The following is a 21,655-nucleotide window of genomic DNA, read 5'->3' as shown; positions in this document are numbered from 1 at the left end:
AAGGAGATGATTTTCTGATCAGATAAGAGGCATCCACAGCTGGACATACACATTTACCATTTACTGATTTAAAAAAATTTAAATGTTAAGGCTACAATCAATTTAATTATTTAAAACCAGGAAAGACTTGTTTAATGAATAAATGGATATTTTTCCCTTTTCTTGTCTATCTCATGTAAGGTCCACAGCTATGCAGTAAAAGCTCCTGGTCAATAGTACCAGAGACGAAGATAATGGATTCACTTGATCTCTGTTCAGAAGAAGAGATGGTTAATTAATTACCATCGCAACTTCACCGAGGAAAACAAAATCATAGAAGCCTAGATATTACTGGATTTATTACCAGCAAAATGAAATTTTTAGAGGTTTTAATCATCTTTGACTTCAGGGGAGTTATTTAAAACAACATGAAAGAGAAGATGAACACATACCTGGCTATGCTGCATGTATCCAACTCCATTAGAGACATTTACAATCTTAACCAGGAGTTGTGAACTCTTGCATTCACTAAATGTTAAGAACTACAGTTCTGATATTTTTGAAAAATTTTAGTGCAAATTTTTTTCATCAAGATCATAGTTTACTGTTGCCTCCAATTTCATGCAGCTGCCAAAAAAAAAAAGTCAATTTGTAGGCAAGGGCTGCAGGATGAAATGTCATGAAAAAACTCCACTATCACTGAAATTGTTGTCTCAACATTTCCTAATAGGACACTCAGTGCTAAGAAACAGACTGGTTCCAAGGTAGTATTGGAAAAATTCTAGTTAAATCTCCCTTGGGGGTTTCAGCAATCACTAGATTTCAGTGCAATATTACTTTCAAATTTATCAATACTTGCCTATATACATTGACATCCCTAATTCCTGTCAAAATCTATTCTTCCCCCTCCAACTTCAGATTAAGGTAAAACTTTAGGAAACTTTTGAATTTTTAACTCTACAGTGTGTTAATTCTGTGTAATCTGTCTTCTCTGCCCATGCCCCAGCACTTTTCATTCTAAGCACTAGGAAGCTTAAAACAAAACAAAACAAAAAAAAAAAAAAAAAAAAAAAAAAAAAAATAGAAGAAATTCTGAATTTTCTTCAGGTCAGTACATTAAGGTATGTTAAATGCTTAACCTTAGCTGCACTCCAGTTTAGCTTCCAATAGTAGTGATAGACAAACTTGCATGTACTACAAAGCAATAAAGAGTGAAGACCAATCAACAAGCACACACAAACAGATGCATAAAAGAAAGAGAAGAAAAGGGGATATGACTTACAATAAAAAAAATAAAATATACAAGGCAATACTAAACCAAACTGAATATCATTCCTGAAAAAAAAGTCTTAAAAAAAGTTAAATACTGCAATTCTAAAAGATACACTTGCAGCAAGGAAAACCCATCTGGCTGTTATCTGGATGTTATTATTATACAGCATATCCAAAAAGAATAGATGTAGTATTAACAGAAGCAGTAATAAAACAATTATATTTCACTAGTAATTTTTCAGTGCCACTTTCAGTTTATTGACTGAATAAAACAGGTTCTTACTGAAGAACTGTTGGATGCAGACTCCCCAACTATTGTAACTCAAAAGGTCACCAAAAGCAAATTTGCTGAAAAAGAACAAGGGCTTGGGTTTTCAGTTACTTGACTTAAAACTGTGAGCAGAACTTGCATGTACACATCATACATCCACTATTTTGAAGTTTCAGAATCTACACAATATACGTGCTGAAGGGTTTCACCCATAGGGTTTTACATAAGAAATTCAGAAAACATGCAGAAGGCATTTTTAAATAGGGTTTTTTTGAAGGGTCATAGATTCTATTCAGGCCTAAGGTGTGAAAGGATGTATAGTCTCTAAAATAAATATACCAAAATATCATTTATCAATAATGTAACAGCATTTACGTTTTCGCCTCTTAGTCTCCATCTTGTCATATAGATGAATTCCATAGTATGATCCTTCCCCATGATTTCTCCGTTGCATAGTACATCCAGCTTAAAATATAACAGAACAAACAGTAAGACAAAGGGATGCAGAATTTTAATGTCTAAATAAACTGCTAAGTGAATCTCCAGAGTTAATCCCTCCACTCCTATTATTATACAACAATTCTATCAGACATGTATATCAAATCTGGATGAATACAGCATGCTGACAGTATGTTATTTTGTACACTGGTATTCAGCTGATATTTTTTCACTTTTGTCTTTTTATTTGAAGTGTGGACAGAAGGAAGTCTGCTACCGAGGTATGAAATCACCAGTAGACAATAATTCCCTATACTACACAGTATCTATTTGAAGAGAAAGCCTTGTGCTGTATTTTGAAGGCCACCTTGTTATGCCTTTCAAACCCATAGATATAAACCAAGTACCAAGAAACTTTTAAAAATTAGTTTAAAAATAACTGTAAATTACAAGAAAAATGCACTTGAAAGTATACAGTTATTCCTTAACTGAAAGCAAAAGACAGTGAAAAACAATGATCTCAGTGTGAAAAATGTCTACTTTAAACTGTATTATAGCATATTACTGCTGCTCACCACTGCAAATATTTGACAGTAGTTTCATTATTAGAGCTATAATGATTTCTGGGTTTTAGACAGATAAAAAAAGTCAAAATTTTGAAGTAAGCAAATTCTTTGTAACACAAACTATTAAGGTACCAGACAGATTAAAAGCCAACTGACACCAAATAGGTTGGTCAGCATGTCATGACACCGTGACAAACTCCTGTGCACAGTTATAACCTGTGCACGAAACCTAACTCAGCCCTCCCCTGACCAAAGCTGAGAGGCTGCTGCTGGGGCTAAAGACAGCCTGCCCTGCATGGAGCCTTTGGCTCCTGTAGGACAACAGGCTGAAGAAATAGTCTGTGTTTCAGTCTAAATTCCTGGATCCCTGGAAAGAGGGAAAGCAGGTTCAAACATGATTAAATTTCATAGAAATGTATTATGTTGCAGGGAAATAAAAATACAAACATCTTTCTTTCAAATGTACCTCATAGGAACTTGGAAGTTTTAATTTTAAGCTGAGAAACTTTTTGATAGTTCCCACGGTCACTCGAGTAGAACAGCGGATAAATTTCTTCATTAAACCCTAAAGCAGCAGCAACAAATCAGAAAAAGCATGTTAGAAATTCTGGAAAATGTGAGCAATCTTTAGTGCAAGAGCAGCTGTAACTGATAATTTTTTCAACCAGTAATCCAGTTTACTGCATTCTCTTCTAATTCATAATGACACCATAGGTTTGTTTTTGTTCACTTGATTTCAAAATTTAAAAGATGATAAACAAGTTCATTTGACCCATCTCTGGTCCTAAAGATATTTCTAAAATATACAGAAGGGAGGAAAGAAAAAACCAAAACTCAGTTACCACCAAACCCATCAAAACCCCCAGAAGAACTTAAATAATCAATGTGTTTGTGTTAATAACACTGGGGGTCAAATAAATCTTGCATTTCTTAGAAGTGTTAAGAATCACCAAAGTCATATGTGTAACATAACACACAGAAAATACAAGTAGTTTTATCAGAAAAGTTCTTAAATATATTTTCCCTTTTCTTCTTCTTTTTGCAATTTAATACAACATTATTAAAATCTAAAGTGATTTCTAAAGACTTTCTTCTAGACTCAGTATTTTAGGTAATCCTCTTCAGGAACAGAAACCAAATATTCCCTAATCCTTAAAACAGCAATTGGTAAGTATTGTTCCACACATTTTGCAGACTGAAGTGATCTCCTCAAGGCCACAGACAACACATCAGGGTCAGAATCAGGTTTACAGCTCAGAAGATCTGAATCCCAGTCATTCAGGGCACCACATATTTGATAAGCAGGTTCATTCTAGCATGTTAAGACAGTAATTCTGAAGGTATGAGGCAGCTCACCTATAGCTTACTTTATCAATACCTCTGTGGTGTGCTGTAGTCCATTGTGTAATGCAGTTATATACCATAAAAGCTGTAGATTACAAAACTATAATCCACACACAAACAAAACTTCCACTGCCACAGGTGGCTTTCTGTATAGAACTGTATTTTTCACAACATTCCAAAGATGCACTGAAATGTCTCAAAGGAAAATACTACATAAGCATGGAAATGGGAACAGGTCACTACATTCAGGTTTATTTTTAATGGTTATAAAATGATTTTGTTCCTGTAAGAAACTAATGTGTCATCAATACCTTCAGCACAGCCTGTTTGCTACTCACTTTGACGACATTATCTCCTGACTGTCCATTGTTGCGTAAACAGTCGAGGCAGATTGCAATCTGTGGGTCACTCCTGTGATAGTCTTTATCTTCTTCATTTTCATCACACTCCTCGTCTACTTTGGGTTTATCAGTTTTTGGACTTTCATCTATAAAATATGAAGATCATATTATTTAAGTATAAAGTAATTTAAAAATCACATATTTAAGGAAATAAGGCATCTTTATAAGCGATACTTTTTTTTCACATTAACTTTACACAATTTTAATTCAGTGTATTCTTAAACTGAACAACTTAGGACTTCTGGAAACAAAGTTTTATACTGAAATTTTAATGCAATATGCAAACAACAGATTTCTATGGAACAGAAAATAATTAGTTGATGGACTATACTGGGTATGGCTGTCTACTTCTGATACGTCCAATAATTAAAACCCTGCAACTGTGCATGCATCATGATCACGAAGACATGCAAACCTACCATACAGTGTGACAGTTCAGTGACAAAAATAATGTTTTAAAATAAATAATAGAATGACTAATCCCAACACTTATATATTAAAATAACATGGCTAATCAACTCATATTATCTGTCACAATAATCCAGTGAAGAAAAGTTCCTGTAATGTAATCACAAGGTAAGTGAAACCTTAGATTTTGACCAGATCTAAATAGGTCACTGTAAGAACTCCAGGTGTTTCTCTCCAGAAGGATTTTACAACTAAATAGCCATATATTTACTTACTCCCTTTTAAAAAGAGAAAGTGTAAGAAAAGAGGAAAGGTCTGTGTATTTTTTAGCAGAGTTTATACAAACTACATAATCACATACAAAATGTTGTCCTCTTTCGCTCTGCTGTTAACATGTTCTATTGGCTCCCGGTTTAAAATTATAACTCTTTGGAAAAGTACAATCTTGTGTAGTTTAGAAAGATTTAGCAAAATTGAGCATTCACATGCTAAGACTAGCAAGACATCTAGATAAGGCTGCAATGTATATAAATAATAACCATAAAATGGAGTAAGTTTTACAAATTTAGAATACAGTATAAAATAATCTTATTGTATACATTTGGGGTTTTTTTTTTGTATCCCCAACTTACTTATTTTGATTTAAAACAAAGGCTGCTCTCTATTGAAATAAAACATTGTCACAATTAACTTGAATAAGCTGCTTTCATGTTTTTAAAAAAACTTTCAGATCAAGTTCTGCTGCTTTCATACACTTACCATTCTAAAGGAATTTAGAAGAGTTCAGATGAAAAAATGGAATGTAAACGTTAATAAACACAACGCCATGACTAAGTTTCTTGACACAGTAATTAGTTGCCTTGTTCAGTTTACATATTCAAGATGAGTTTTAAGCTATATTCATTACTTTTCTCTCTTACATCTTTAAAGTTTTCAATAATTATGAAAGATTTATTCCCAAGTCCCTATTAGCTATTGGCTATCATCCTCCTATGAGTAGAATTTACAGTATCAGACTACAAATTTTTTTTTCCTAAAAGTCCAGGAAGCAAACTCTTCCAATCAAGAAGGTGCAGTCCACTTGTCACAAGCATTTGTTCACTTCAGGCTGGACAGTACCAATGAATATTTTTTCTCTGTACCATGGTATTTTATCATTCATCAATTCTTTCTGGTAAACACTCTCCTACAGGAGTCACCAATGCCAGAGATATGCTTTATTGTTTGGGGTTTTTCCTTCTGATATGTGAAAATTTTAAGACCTGGGATATTTTTAGAGCTCTTAGATGCTTAGGTTACGAACTGTGCTGCAACCTGTGGCACAGCATGTAAGTGACAGACTCTTAAACTACAGTGACAATCAGATTGCAGGGCATGGTAGTGACAACTGAAACAGTCTCTTCTAAATGAAATTATCCTCAGCAAATAATTTCTTCCCAGGGAAGATTCTAAATGCTTGTTTGTGGCAGAAAATAGCTTAAGTGCTCATAATTTGTAACAATGAGTTGTCATGACTTAAAAATACTTGGTAGAGACAAAGTTCCATAGCCCCAGGCTACAGTCTCTAATGGAGTTGGATACATCTGTAGCTACTCAAAAGGATAATTTGTGAGTTAGAGCCTTCCTCTCATTCACAAAAAAACAATCCAAGCCTGCACTGCACTTACTAACTCATCTCCATTGGGTTTATCATTAAATTAGGAGAGGAAGGTAAGAACTAGAAGAGTAAGTTGTTCAAAAGTAAGTCACATTCTACAAATTTGCAAATTATCTGTTGATTCTTTCTATGTATATAGCAGAAGACCATTTTCTAAACAGTCAAGAAATGTCTGTATCTCACAAAAATATTTTCGAAGTATTTTAAAAACTGAACAGGTACACACTACATACTGTACTGTAGCAAATTAATATAATTTCATTTAAATTGTTCTGCAGTTCATAATTTATTTATATAATAGAGAGAATAACATTGACCCTTACAATGTATGCCAAAATGCAAATCAACAAAACTTGAGAGAAAGAAAATTAAATGATATGAAGTTGAAAAGAAGACATTATAAAGAAATGAACGCAGAAGAATATTGTAAGATATTTACTTGACAGTTACCCTTTACCGAAAATAGGTATTTTTTAACTTAGCAGAGTCTTTAAAAAGTTACTTAAAATCAAATCAAATAGCTATGGTATTAACTTGATGCCAAATTAAAGGGGCACAAAACCAGCTGGATGTAGGCCTTGCTTAGCACCTCAAAACTGAGTTTCAAAGTTCATGGGTGAACTACAGAAAAATGAAGTAAAACAAAGTAAAAAAAACCCAACCAACAACAAAAAAAAAAACCACAAAAAAAAAAACAACCAAAAAGAAAGAAACAAACAAAAAAGCATTGTGGAATCTATAGAAAATAATTATTTAGCATGTGTGGAAAACTGTTTCACTACTTGTCATAACTAATTCTTGACAACCTCCTACTTAACAGATGGTCAAATTTGGTAAGAGAAAGTAATTTGTAAAAACTCCGTAAAAAAATTCTGTGTCTTGCTCTATTAAAAAATTAAGAATTCAGCTGGACAATTGTAAGAGCGTTGCAATTGAGAGCCTAGGGTAATAATGCAAATAAAAGTATAAAAAAGCTAGAGTTTGTTAACCAGCTGGTTGATAGACAAGCAGTAGTATGTGAAGGCCCATACATTTGCACAGATTTGCTACAATTTTCTGTAGTATCTCTGAATTCAGGAAAAACAAAATGTACTTGTGTCCGTGAAGAAGCAGTGTTACTTAACACAGAGATGAGAGAGGGGGGAAAAAATCATCACCTTGTCCATTTTCTTGAGGTTTGTTTTTCTTCCAAAATTCGATCTCTCGCTGCAGTTCCTCTAGTTAACATCAAAGAACAGTAATGTGAATTTTTAAATCAATACCAGGTATATAATTAGAAAAAGCCATATTCCCTCCACCAACCCAAGCAGCTCCCAAACCAAATGAGAAACTTACGTTCTCGAAGTCCAGGCACCAACTTAAATATAATTTCCTCTAAGGTGTTATCCAGCCTTTCAGAGGGAAAAAATACATTTCACATTAAATGGATACTAGCATTTTAAGTATTTTTAGTGTTCAAATAACAAAAGCTTTTGAATAATGAGTTGCACTTTTCTGTTAAATAATAAATCCTGTCAAAGCCAACTGATTTTAGCTTGAGAAACAACATGCATTAAAGCTTATCTCAACCACCTCCTAAACAGATTTATCATAGAAATAACTAAGGAATTAATTTTTTAACATATAAAGCTAAGAATTAAACAAAAGCTAAAAACATTATACTCCAAAATTTTTATTTTTGAATCTGTATTACACACAAACAATAGTGTTACTAGAAGGAACAGACTGGAAAAGTAGCATCCAATTTTAAGGTCCAGCTCATGAGTAGTAAGCATGAAAATTATAAACTCCATTATGATACTAAGTGTTGAAGCACTTTGGTAATAAGCCTGTTACAAAAAACTGAACAGACTATTCCCTATTCACCACACCACAGACAAAGCAGGCTTGGCAGGATAAAGAAGACCACAGTGCATCCATGCTGCTCTGACTTGACAGTTCTCAGTACCCAGCACAGTTAATTTGAACTATTTAAATCTGCCATGTGTTGTACCCCAGAAGAGAGTACACAGCACAGGCATGTCCCCTGATACCCTGCTGTTAGTGCCAAAACTAGTTATTACAGTTCCTTCCAGTGTACACACTGCAGTTACCCTTGTTGCTGAAGCGAAAATACTTTTCTTTCCTTTTCTCTGAATTTAACCAACTCGTCTATCCATTTAGTTTACCATCTGCTTTCTAGTTCTACTTCTTCTCCTAGTCTCTTATCCTTCCATTTCCTCTGGCTTTCATTCAGTTTCCTTTTCCTTCCTCTCTATGACAAAATAAAATACTAAATAATACAGGGAAATTAAGAATCTTGACATTCAGTGAGAATCTGGCATATTTTAAAGTGCCTTATTTTTTCATCTCAATAACAATATATTTCTTCATATACATAATTGCAAATACATGTGTGTACATGGTATTAATAATACACTATAGTTAACCACTATATGGTTTAAAAACCACAGATGTTCTGTCATTTGTTCACCAACAGTTGCAAAGCAGGAGTAAGACTGAATGTTTTTATTGTTGAGGAATGCCTACAATCCATATAAATTGATAAAAATTATCTTAAAATGAATATATGAGTATTCAAGGTTCTCCTTACAGAATTTCTACTTGTACTTCAAAGTTTACAATTAGACCCATTACCCAACCATCAAGTTCTGAGACTAGATCCCTGTGGTACCCATCAGTAGATTCAGTCATACCACAGAAATATTCATGTTTCAGCTACAACCACAGTCCATTTTTAATTGCTTCTTCTTAAGGGGACAACAACTACAAAAATTCAGCGAAACGTATCTCCCATAAAACAAAGCAGCACAGGGAGAGCACTTTCTCACAGATAAAAAGGAAATTAAAATTGTAGGATGTCTGAGTGCTTGATTTCTGGTAGATGACAATGTAGGTCTACCTTCCCAGATGGTGTATCTTGTAGCCTCCTCTGTCAGTATCTGAGGGAACTACATGGTACTGCTTTCTGTGAGGTCTCCACAGCAGAGCACTGGGAACTTGGGAACATGGCTTAGAAACAGAATTCATTTCATACTGTAAAAAAGCTCCAACTTTCATAATTTACTCATTAAAATAAATGAAATAAGGACTTCAAAAGAGAACATCACTACCTTAATTAAAAATCGCTCTGTTCTAGTGGATGGTATAATATGTGCTGGTTTTCTTTCATTTATTTTTGATAATTCCTATTTAGCTCTTTCTAATTTACTTTCAATGGCCCAAAACAAAAGTCACCAGTAATGTTAAAATAGCAAAAAAATCCAGTATACTTTGCAAATTTACAATGGTATAAGCAAGAAGTGCCTTCCCACTCTAGTCAATAACTTATTTTTTTCCTGAAAACTAAATAAAAAAACCTTCTTTCTTTACAGAGGATAAATGGTAATCAATACTCTAACAAGGAGAAGAAAAAAAAGTCCAATATGACCTTTAAATGCAGGGAAACTAAAAGTTTAGGGAAAACGAAATTATTACAAGATTCTCAATTTCAGATGCGTCTTCCACACATATAAGCACTGTGACATAAAGATTTGTATTTTTGTGTCTCACATCAAACCCTTCCAAAATGAAACTACTTGAAAAAGGTGGTCTCAGTTATTTTCTGATACTTCCTGTTAATGCTGAAAAAAGAACATTGATATTTTACAGACACCTCTTTCCATTCCCACATCTTCTATCTTCAAATATCCAAAGCAGAACATACAGAAAGAAAAACCATGCATTTCTGTCAGCTTAGTGTACAGCTCCTTTTTTCACCTCTTTTATAATACTGAATGAGTTACAAGATCAACACTCTCTGATAACTATCAGTAAATGTGAACCAAATTAAGGCTATTGCTCAGGAAAACTTGCAAGCACAGGAGTATGCTAGCAAGAGAAAAATAAGTCTGCCTTCATGACATTATCAATACTGACTATTGAGTACTGATGATGCAGAATTCTGCTGAATCAGAAACAGGAATTCTTAAAATTTAACAGTCCTCCTACATTTTCATTTTAGAGCTCAGTGTTGGGTTTCAGACTTGTAGTTACAAGAGACCCCAAGTGCTGCCAACTAAGAGATACATGTAAAAAGCTCACATAGTTATGAAGTTATTCAGAACTGAGTTTAGAAGTAGTTTATAAAGCTTATCTGAGAGATCTTAGCTAAAACTCCTAAGTGGTGTTCAACACAATTTCTTAGACAATGACTGCATTCTTTAGCAATGATGGGACTGGATCTCCATGGTCAGAGTGTCAGACTTGTATTCAGTTATGCAGGCAACATCCAGGAAAGATAACTCCATTGCAAGGCTCATGTGCTCTTCTGATTATTAGTTTAGGCAATGTTTAAAGTTGGTTCATAAAATACAACCAGGAAACTACTAACTATATGCAGTTTCTTGGCAAAGAGACCAAAATGATTCTAAAAGGAATTTCAGCAAATAATTGCATAGAAAATAGCTCTTCCCACATTTCTGGCTTGTGCTCTCAACTTTTCTCACCCATCTATAATTTCCTGCTCAAAGGACAATATTTGTTTACTAAACATCTGCTACATGTTCCAGAAAATGCATTTCTCATCTAATATGAAGTGGTCCTATCAGAATAAAATAAATACTTCTAAATGCTTTTGTTTTCAGCTTATTAATAGCCCATAGCATATTCTGTTATGACTCACACAGCACCTCAGAAACTGCCAGGAAATCAGAAAAATAATCTACATAAACCTGCTCAGGCCCTACCCTTCCAAAAATATTCAGATGACAAAGACTTAAGCCAGTAACACCCTTTACAGTTGCTGAATTCAATCTCTCTCAGTTATGCTCTTGGTACATAACTGGGAATGGCTGTGCACACATGGATCAGTCAAAAATCAAAGCAACATATGACAAATTGTAACAAAACCAATGGCATCAGAATATTATACCAAGCCTAGTAAATTGCAGATGTAAATTTATATATTTATGTTAATGTAAATATGAGTCCTTCTAAGTTCACAACAATATTACAAAACAATAATACTGGGGAATGGGCTGGAGGTAGTGTTGGGAGTGAGGGCACAGAGTGGTCTCCAGGAAAACATGAAGTTCTTCCACTTAAGATGACATTTCCTAATTTTTCTATCTTATCAGATGCCTATCATCTTTGTTTCAACATACCATCCCTAAAAGTGAATCCAGAATTTTATGAAAAATAATTGTTTTTTAAAAAGTATGTTAATGCAATATAAAAAAATCTCAAGAAAGGGTATCTTTAATGTAAAAACTTTTTTCATGAATGTCTTTTCATTAATCTTACAGCAGATTTCAATTCAGATTGGTGGACTTATGCCTTGAAAAACATTGCTTTTAACATTATTCATTTTCTGTATGTCACTCTAAAAAGAAAAATTTGCCATGAGGTTTGGAATTCCCTAAATAATTTGAAAAAACAACCCTCTAGATTTTAATTTCATGTAAAGAATAAAAGCTATCTGGTTCATTTATTTGTTCACTAGAGATACTAATTTTTTTTCAACTTGTACAATAGAACCACTATTTCTGTGTCTTTCCCTTATGTTTCCTCCTTTTACTGTATCTGAAAAAAATCTATCTGTAATGTAGTGGGAGCTGAGAAAATAACAACCTATATGGCTTAGAACAGTTAATATATGCACTATACAAATAAACAAAACCATTATTGCCCTTTTAGGATAAAGACAATAAGATTTTTTGTTGTTGGTCTTCCATTTCAGCAAATGCTGTGGAATAGATTCTTACCTTAACATTTCTAGTGGATTGGTCTCATGCACTTGGTTGCCACACCTGGGACAGTCATTGCTGTCTTCAAAGTGTTGAACAATACAAGTCTTACAAACTAAGAGAAGGATAAAGAAAAAGGAAAAAACCCGCTTAGACAAAATCTAAATAATATTGCTCTAATATGACCTAATGATGCCTAGTAGCTACTTCATACATCAGAAATAAAGAAGTATTGTCTTAAAGTAAATAATTACAATGTATCTTATCCCCCTCTTGTTCCTCAAAACCATTAGTTCTGCTCCACTGAGACACCAAGATCAGCAGCACAGGTTGGATAAGCACTTTAAATTATGTGATATTTTTGCTACTTAGAATTCTCCCAGCATCATAACACATGAAGCCCATAGCCTGTACCTCCTTAAAGAATAGGTTCTCAGATGTGTGATGGGGAGCTTCAGCCAGCACAGCTCACCATCACCTCAGCTGATCTGAAAATGACTTACACACTCACTTCAGCTTCATGGTGTTGCTTGCAGCTGAAAATACTGGTTTAAATACTTATTGTAAGAGAAAAGGTCACAGAAATTGTACACAGGTTCGAAGTGTTTCCCTTTTGACACAGTGCTTTCCAAAGCAATGACAGAATGTACACTCAACATTTAATATTTGAGCCTTATAGTGAAAAATCAGGATCAGGACCTTGGCAATTATCAATAAATCCAAACCAACAAAAATGTGAATTTAAAAACCAATTAACTGAAAGTACACTAAACAAGGTACTATACTACTGTTGCTTTCAAATGATTAATTACAGACTGTAGATTTTAATGTCATTAATTATGGAAGCCAACCTGATGAGAACAACTATGCCTGCTATTATTACTGCACAAAAATGTTCTGGATGGAGATAAACTCTACCCTCTTCTTATTATTAATTCACCTAAACTGAAATAAGAACTGCAGATTCATCAGTAAATGGACTGAAGAAATAAAAGGACTGCTGTGACTGCAATATGCTTTCTGCTGAAACACTGTAATTTTTTTCATCAATTACTTAAAGAAGTATGAACATCTCTAAACAACTTAGTAAATCCTAATTATAAGACAACTCTAGGAATCTTGAACTTCCTTTAACAAACAAAGCCTTTATTTGCCTTTGCCTTAGAATTCTCAGAAATATCAAATCAGCTGATGCTGACATAGCACACACATTAAACCTCCATGTAGGTATTTTTTTCCAACTGTTTTTAATCACTAACTTATATGACATTAACTTCACAGCCCAAGATTCTCAAGGAATGGTAAAATAACTCTTCTGCCAGATAAGCTTTTCAGCTGCAGCACCAGAGAGCTCCTAATCCTGGTATCTCAATTGTGCTGAATTCACTGCTTCTGTCAGGAGAAGGACTATGGGTTAGGGGTGGGTGATGACAATACTGATGAACCTCCAGGTTAAGAGTCACCAGCTGGCTCAGAAATGCCATTAGTTGGAAGCCTCAGTTTAAAGAATGTGCAGGGAAAAGGGCTGAGGAGCAAGTATGATGATGAAATTGTGAAGTCTAACACAGATGTAAAAAAAATCCAAATGTTACTGTCATTTGGAAATTCAGCTAAAAGTCACTGAGGTGGATAACAGAAGAGTTTGGCTTACTCTAGACCTCTTCTAACTTGACTTCATAGAAACTGAGCTTAAAGATAACTCTTTTTCAATGGAGTTTCATCTGCTAACTCCCATAACAAAGGGAAGGAGTTAATCTTTGTTTGGTAAGCCTTCTGTCTAGTATAAACAGCAGCATTTCTATGGAGCCTTTCTAGTCTAACACCAAGTTAAAATGATAAAGAATAAACAAAGGGGAAACATTTGTAAAAATGTAATTACAACTGTTCAGTATTAATTTTGGAATTGGTAAGCTCAACCTCTAACCTTCTCTTGTTTGGAAAATGTCCAGGCTGGATGAGGCTCTGAGCAACTTGAACTAGTGGAGGGTGTCCCTGCTCATGGGAGAAGGGTCAGAACAAAGGGTCTGTTCCAGCCCAAACCATTCCTTTTTTTTTTTTTTTGCAACAGACTCAGAGAATTAGCACAAAAATTCTTCACAGGAAGAAGGGGTTTTGTATCAATACTAGAGTGATTTGGTTTCTTTTCTATATGCAATAGAATTAGCCTCCTTCTGAAAAAAATTTCCTTGCATTTTAGAAAAACTTTCTGAAATTAAGAGCATTTAATTTCCTTCACTCGCTCTCAAGATTTCTGCTCCTGTCATGTCAGAGAAGTTCTTGAAGTTTGTGATGAGATGACTCTCTTCTTACTGCATTGAGCTGTTTTGTAAAGATATTTTACATTTGGGCTTCATACGTTTTTTGTTTGCTTTCCAAACTAAAGACAAATAGGGCCTATCTGAGCTATAGCTTTCATGTACATCTAGAAGAAATCAGAAATTATGACTATTTAGAAGAACTTCATGCCATAGGATCAATAACTAATATACTTATTTAAGTCAGATAATTGACACCATAAAATCTCCCAAACACTAAACACTGCTAAAGATAAAGCATGGTAATATCCACAATAATGTAACTGGAAGAAATATTTATAATATAAACCAATCTATGGAAAGGGATTGAATTCCTCAGTCTGAATATATTTTTGTGCTCTCTTCATACCTTTTGTTTTCCAGAGGAGATGACACCCTTGGAAGGCATCCATGGTCCAAGAAAGGACCTAATGATTAATGAAGAGCCTAATTTCCAGTGTAGGAAAGATCTTTACAGAAAAGACATAATAAGGAACCAAGAACCTTATTCCAGACCTATATGGAGGTTTCTCTATGCCAATAAACACACAGATCTGGATCATGTGTTTGTATAGCCAGCTCAAGACCATAAAAACCCCCTTGAAACTGCAAATCAATGCTGAAGTAATCTAAACAAACTTTTGCTTTTTCTCATGTAGATCTATGGTGCTATGAGGATTTGCCAACCAAAACAAAATGTGATTTACAAACAGGAATATAAGGGAAAAAAATGCATATAAATTCTAGCATGCAAAAATAATGAACTGATACATGATATTCCTAGTGGGATCATCAACCAAATATTTTCCTATATGATAGGTATAATCATCCTCTGCTACTCTCGGTGTAAAACACTGAACATTTTTCACAGCCTATCTCTTTGCAGTTTCAGAAAAATAGGATGAAATCTAAATATTGGGTGGAAAAGGTAGGCAAAAAGGGAATCCTTAAACACAATTAAAATACAAATATTGTTAAATCACTACCTCAGGGAAAAAAAATACTCTGAATCAAAACCCTTCAGTGCTTCCAGTACAGATTAACAAAATAACATGGTTTATTTTGCTTTACTGTAGGTCATGGCAGGGCAGCAAACAGGCAAAAGAAAACTGCTTAACCTAAATGTACAGTTTGCGGAATTTTGAGGTATATGCTACACATGACAGTGAAATGAGAACTTGAATTTCATAGTTGTACAATGACATTTCAGATGAGACACAATAAAAGTTAAATTCATGTAAGATGACTTTCTATGGCTGATAAAAGTACTTGTGTGACATATGCTAATTGGCTGGCAACCATAACAATGTCGTTTTCCAATACAGAGATATCTGGTTCACACACTCTTTCAGATCTTTGTAATCAGATGAAAAACATAGATACAAGTGCCAAGACTGTGCTGTCACAAACAAACAAAAAAAAGAACCTATCTTATGAATATCTACATACATATGTATCCATCCAGGTCACTGTTTAAATGTTGATTAACGAGCTACCTAAATAAAACTTCATATTGCATTTTTGAAATAAAGTATTCTACAAGATAATGTTTAATTAGTTAACTGTGGTGCAAATTCTATGCCAGAATTCATCCTTTGAATTCTTCCAAGGATTTCCTCTCAAAGTTAATCACTCTGATTCAGTGAGCAAAGGAAGTGCATAGGATATGCACAGCTAGTGTAATATCAAACCCATCTCACTGATGGCACAGAGGTGCCACAAGTCATTTGGTAAGTTTACTGAAGTACTTAATTATCTTCCTTAAGCCTGCTTTAAAAGCAGTACTTAGTTTTAGGGAAAGCGTTTGCTTAAAATCAGGACAGGAAACTTCACTTAACCACCTTTTCAGAAACTATACAAGTGGGACTATTCCTCACTTAATTACTACTACCAGACACAGTCATACTAGATTATCTTCTATTAAAAGGGAGAGAGAATTTCAGTATGTGATAACCAAGAAAGATGTTTTGTATTGAAAATTATTTAAAAATAACATTTAGGCCCTGCTACATGCCATTGACTAAAGTTTCTGCAGAAGGAGTCTGAAGGCAGCTTAGCTTGCTTGTCTGAGGGTGAGAAATTTTGCTGCAGTGAAGTTTTTTTGGGATCTTCTGTTGACAGCATAGGTTTTTAGCAAAAAAGCTGAAAACCACTCTGGTTGAAAGATTATTTGATATTGAAAATTACATCTCTAGTAAATTTCCTGCAGGGAAGGACATTTCTGAAAGTTCATAGACTGCCTTGGTTGGCAATTTCTTAACACAAATATTAGAGAGACCAACTAGGAGTAATGCACCTTTTGATTTCCTGTTCATAAACAGGGAAAAGTTGGTGATGAATAGAGTCAACAGCCACAGACAGAAGCTTGCCTTGAGGTGAGTTGAGCGTCTTGAGAAAGGATACACACTTAAATAGCACAGTTAGGACTCTGAACTTTAGGAGATGGGACTTTAGCTTTTTTAAGCAACTGCTCATCAGATTTCCCAAGGAGACTATCATTGGAAAGAGACTCAAGAGAGCTGGCAGCTACAGTCCACTGTACAGCGAATTATGTCAGAAGAACTGCTTAGTGCACAAGAATTGCTTAGTGCATATGGTCCCTAATTAATATGCAAAAGTAGATAATATTAGAAGTGGAAACAAGAATGGGAAACAAAAGGATATAAAATCGCTAGTCTGGCACTTAGAGACAAAAGTAGGAAAGCCAAGGCCCAGCTATAGCTAAAACTGATGAGAGACATAAGGGAATTGTCCAAGTATGCTAGTAGTTGAAGGAAGCTTAGACAAAATATGCCTGTTAATGGATGAGGGAAACAACTGAGGAATAGCTTATACAGAAAGTTTTGAAGTCCTCAGTATCTTTTTGCCTTGGTCTTCACAGGCAGTGCTTGATCCTCCCTGAATACTAGCTTGATTTGGGAAGGAGAGGGATGATCAACAGCCAAGGAGCAGCAGGTTAAAGCTTACTGACAAAGCCTGGATGTATTTAAATCTACAGGCCAGGAAGGACTCACTAACATGAAAGCTCATCACCATAATCAGGGTGATTATGAGAGGTACCCAATGACTAGAAAGGGTGGTGTGTTATGCCCACCTATAATAAAGAGGGGAAGGATGACTCAGGGAAGTACACCTAAACAGCCAATTCCAGCTTACTGTGAAGATGGCAGATTACATCATGTCCCTTGGAGTGAATTTCCAGCTATGTGAGGGACAAAAATGTAATCAGGAAGTGGCAAGAGCAAATTGCCAAAAGCAAATAATGCTATAGGCTGGTGGGTGATGTAATAATAGCTTGGACCATTTGAACAGCAGCTACAGGAGTGACAGAGCCCATCTTCTGGGGAGTGGCAAATAGCATCACAACCAATGGTCACATGTTGACATTTGGCAGAACATTCAGAAAAACTAGATAAAGACTGTAGCAATGGAAATGGTTATTAAGAGAGGCTGTGGAGACTCCATGTTTAGAAATTCAAATGTCAACTACACAAAGACATGGCTTGACCTGGTAGAGTGCTGGCACCTAACCTGCCTCCTGCATGAAGTTAGCCTAGACAACCTCCAGATGTTTGTTGATGTTTTCAACCAACATTTCTATGATTGTGTAAACAGTCTGTTATTTTTTAAGATACTAAAGAATGTTCTTGAGGAAAGTTTATTTTGCAAATTTTATAAGTGCACACTGTACTAAACAATGGAGTGACTCAGGAGACAGATGATGGGACATGCCCTTTAGCTCACATCCAGCCTGCTTCCATCAGTAGTTCTTATCCTTGACAACTGTGTAACAGACTAGAAAAAAAGATCTCAGTCCATAAGACAAAACCATTCTGTTGAGAGCTGCAAAAAAGAAATGAAGTTCTGAATTTGCAGAATAAGTAATTTTGCACTAACATAACCATTTCCTTTCCAACAGAGATAGGAAAGTTTGCACTTCTAAGTTGCACTTAGGTTTCGCAGCAAATAGTGGAGTTTTCTGTCCAACATTTTCCAAAGCCCCAGCAGAAACACTTCTTATTGAAAAGGCACTAATTTCTCAGAGCAGGACTTAATATTTTCCAGCAATACAGAGGATGCAAATCAACTGCTAATTCCCTGCTTTGGTTACTGCTGATCACATTAGTTCCCCTATGACCATTGGAGAACATCTATGTCAATACATGCTTTTCATCTTGTCCAAAGTAATACATTGTACTCCCAGTATCTAATGAACTTACACTGCTTCTTCAGCTATTAATACCTGCAGATTTTGATCATTTGTACAACACTATTTTCAACTATGACAATTAGTAAGTACAAGACAAACACCAAAGGACAGTTAAAATCATTGGACACTGTATCTATTTGGACAATATTTGGTATCTATTTGGACAATACAGAAGAACCATACCTGTATGGTACCATACCTGTATTTGAAAAAAAAATTAAAAATATTAAATATTTTCTACAAGATAACTTAGCAGAGTACCTTCCTGTATTCTTCCAGCACCTTTTCCTTTGCAGACATAATATTTGCATATCACCACTGTTTTCAAGTTTTACATTTTCCTTTTCATCACTGTAATCTTTGTATTTTGGCAACTGAAACTAGACTTTGCTTTCAAGAAACACCTTCTTCTTTCCTGCATTTCTGCTTAATGACCCAAATGTGTGGCAGTTTTTTGGTGAGAAGATCTGTGTAACTACATGGCACCTCAGTAAAATTCACATGCTCTAACCTGGGAACTAGGCAGTAACAGAGCTGGCTCAGTGAAGAGCTCACAAACTACAAAAGAAGCAGATGGTGCTGAGAGGAGAATGCTCCTTCCACCATTATTGTTTTGTAATAGGACCAAAAGAAAATAAAAAATAAATTATGTTAACAAAGATACCACAATAAAAGCATTTTTTCCTTCTATGTGATTTCTGATATAACTATTTTCCCCTAATGCCAACCTCTTGCAAGTTGTTAATGTTCATTAAACTTCAACCATAAAAAAATAACTAGTACAGGAATTTTTCCAGTTTCTTTAAAGGGTAAGACAATTTAATAATATATTTCCCTCTCTCTAATAAATTTACTTCTGTTAAGTACATCAGTCTTTTCCTGATTCTTTGTCACTATTTTCCCCCGGTATCCAATGAAGGATGAAGATCTTCCTTAGCATTCCTTTTCTTGATAATGTATTTATATAAACATTTTTAGTTGTCTGTTATGGCAGTAGCCAGTTTAAGTTCTGGTTGGGCTTTGGCCCTTCTCATTTTCTCTCTCCATAACTTCTTGGTGTCCCTGCAGTCCTTCTGCTTAGACTGCCCCTTCTTCCAAACTTAGAAACTCTACTTTTGTTATTAAGTTCCAGACAAGCCTTTCTGTACAGCCAGGCTGGTCACCTTCCCTGCCAGCTCACCTTTCTGCACATGGGGACAAACTGCTCCTGTGCCTTTAGGATTTCCTTCTTAAAGCACATACAGCCTTCCGGACTCTTCAGCCCTTCAGGACTGCCTCCCAAGGGACTCCATCAATCAGGCTACAAAATCTGCCCTCCAGAAGTTCAGGGAAGTGGTTCTGCTAAATGCCCTCCTTACTCTTCCAAGAATTGAAAACTATCTTGTGATTGCTGAGCCCAAAGATGCCCTCCAACCTCCATCACCCACCCATCACTCTCTGTTCACAAACAACAGGTCTAGCAGGGCCTCACTCACCAACTATATCAAGAAGCAATACTCCACCCACTCCAGGAACCTCCTAGACTGTCTTCTCTCTCTGCTATTTCCAGTAGGCATCTGTTAAATTGAAGTATTCCTCTACAACAAGTGCTAGTGACTGTGAGACTTCCCTCAGCTGCTTCTCAAATACTTCATCTACCTCTTCATTCTTGTTAGGTGATCCATAACAGACTCCCATCGTGGTACCTGCCTTGTTGTTGGCCATTTCCCCAATTCTTACCAATGAACACTCAACTCTATCATCACCATCACTGAATTCTAGACACTCAAAACACTCCCTAATACATCATGCTATCCCCACCAGGTCCCCTTCCTTGCCTATCCCTTCTGGAGGGTTTTATAGCCATGCACTGCATTCCTCCAGTTCTGTGAGTTATCCTGCCATGTGTCTGTGATGGACACTGTGCCATAATTTTCCTGCTGCACAGTGGCTTCCATTTTAATTCTCTGTGTGCTTCATAGAGTAGGGATGTAACACCAAATTGTAAAAATTAACAGTGAAGACATTTAACAACTGCAATAACAACATTGCACAGAAACTAGAGGAAATGCCAAAACAAGACTTAAACTGATCTATATTAAAGGTTATAAAAGGGAAATCTATGAAAAGACATACAATTCCCCTTACTCTTCTTTTAGAAGACTCCAAATGTTATTTGGAAAGATATCAAATCTTAAAGTAGGTCCAGTGAAACTACTGCCTATTCAGAAATAAATGTAAAAAAAGCAAGCATGTAAATAAGCTTGTACAAGTAAGATGACAGAGTTTGACAGGACCATTCATATGTTGAATATAATTCATACATGCCAATGTATTATATGTAGTAGAAGCAGAAAACAACTTAAACAACTTTTCCTGAAACAGTTTGACTGAAAGAGATCTACTTCCTAAGTAAATATTTTGCCACCTTCACGTATTTCTCTGCATTGTGCTATGGAACACATTAGAGAGATGTGGGCCACTACTGTCCAGACTAGGGCATCCATCACACATGCTGCCAACAGATACATTAGTTTAAGTTTCAAGCATGCTTATACCATCAAAAGCACAGCTGACATGATGATCTCACCTGTGATCAGACAGGCCACAGTGATATAAGTTTGGTGTTAGAGCCAGCACAATCACCACTAGCCTAGGGCAAACAAAAGGGTCTCTGTATTCTGCCAGGTGTCCGGCAGAGCTGACATGCCCTCACAGAACAGGTCAGGTTGGAAGGGACCCCAGTGGGTCATCTGGTCTAACCTTTCTGCTCAAGCAGGGGCACATGGCAGAGTGGCATCCAGACTGCTCTTGAATGAGGGAGCCTCCACACCTTCTCTAGCAAACTGTTCCAGTGCTTGGTCACCCATACAGTAAAGAAGTTCTTCCTCATGTTCAGATACAACTTCCTGCGTATGAGTTTCTGCCCATTGACTCTTGTTCTATTGCTAGCACCACCAAGCAGAGCCTGGTTCCATCCGCTTAACATCCACCCTAGATATTTACACACCTTAATGAGGTCCCTCTCACCCATCTCTTCCTGAGCCTGAATAGGCCTATCTACCTCAGGATTTCCTTGTAAGACAGGTACTCCAGCTCCCTGATCAACT

The 21,655-nt window shown here is 35.6% G+C and overlaps 1 protein-coding gene across 9 annotated transcripts in view; it reads right to left on the bottom strand.

Annotated features, from left to right (window-relative positions):
- PCGF5 (polycomb group ring finger 5) overlaps window positions 1-21,655 on the bottom strand; it is a 64,422-nt gene that overhangs the window by 11,614 nt on the left and 31,153 nt on the right. For 7 of the 9 annotated variants that reach the window (XM_021539480.3, XM_085582529.1, XM_021539472.3 and 4 more), the window contains 6 exons: window positions 12,081-12,177; window positions 7,672-7,727; window positions 7,494-7,553; window positions 4,209-4,357; window positions 2,993-3,091; window positions 1,898-1,987 (listed from right to left, as the gene is read on the bottom strand). In XM_021539480.3, the coding sequence (XP_021395155.1) occupies window positions 1,898-1,987; window positions 2,993-3,091; window positions 4,209-4,357; window positions 7,494-7,553; window positions 7,672-7,727; window positions 12,081-12,177 (551 nt within the window). Of the gene's footprint in view, window position 1; window positions 607-1,897; window positions 1,988-2,992; window positions 3,092-4,208; window positions 4,358-7,493; window positions 7,554-7,671; window positions 7,728-12,080; window positions 12,178-21,655 lie in introns of those variants that run through there. The other 2 variants (XR_014956142.1, XM_085582532.1) reach the window with 2 other exon arrangements.

This window comes from Lonchura striata, chromosome 6 (assembly GCF_050655825.1).
Source record: "Lonchura striata isolate lonStrDom1 chromosome 6, ASM5065582v1, whole genome shotgun sequence".
NCBI lineage: Eukaryota > Metazoa > Chordata > Aves > Passeriformes > Estrildidae > Lonchura > Lonchura striata.
The sequence above is the reverse complement of the archived record's forward strand: the minus strand, read 5'-3'. Positions and strand labels throughout refer to the sequence as shown.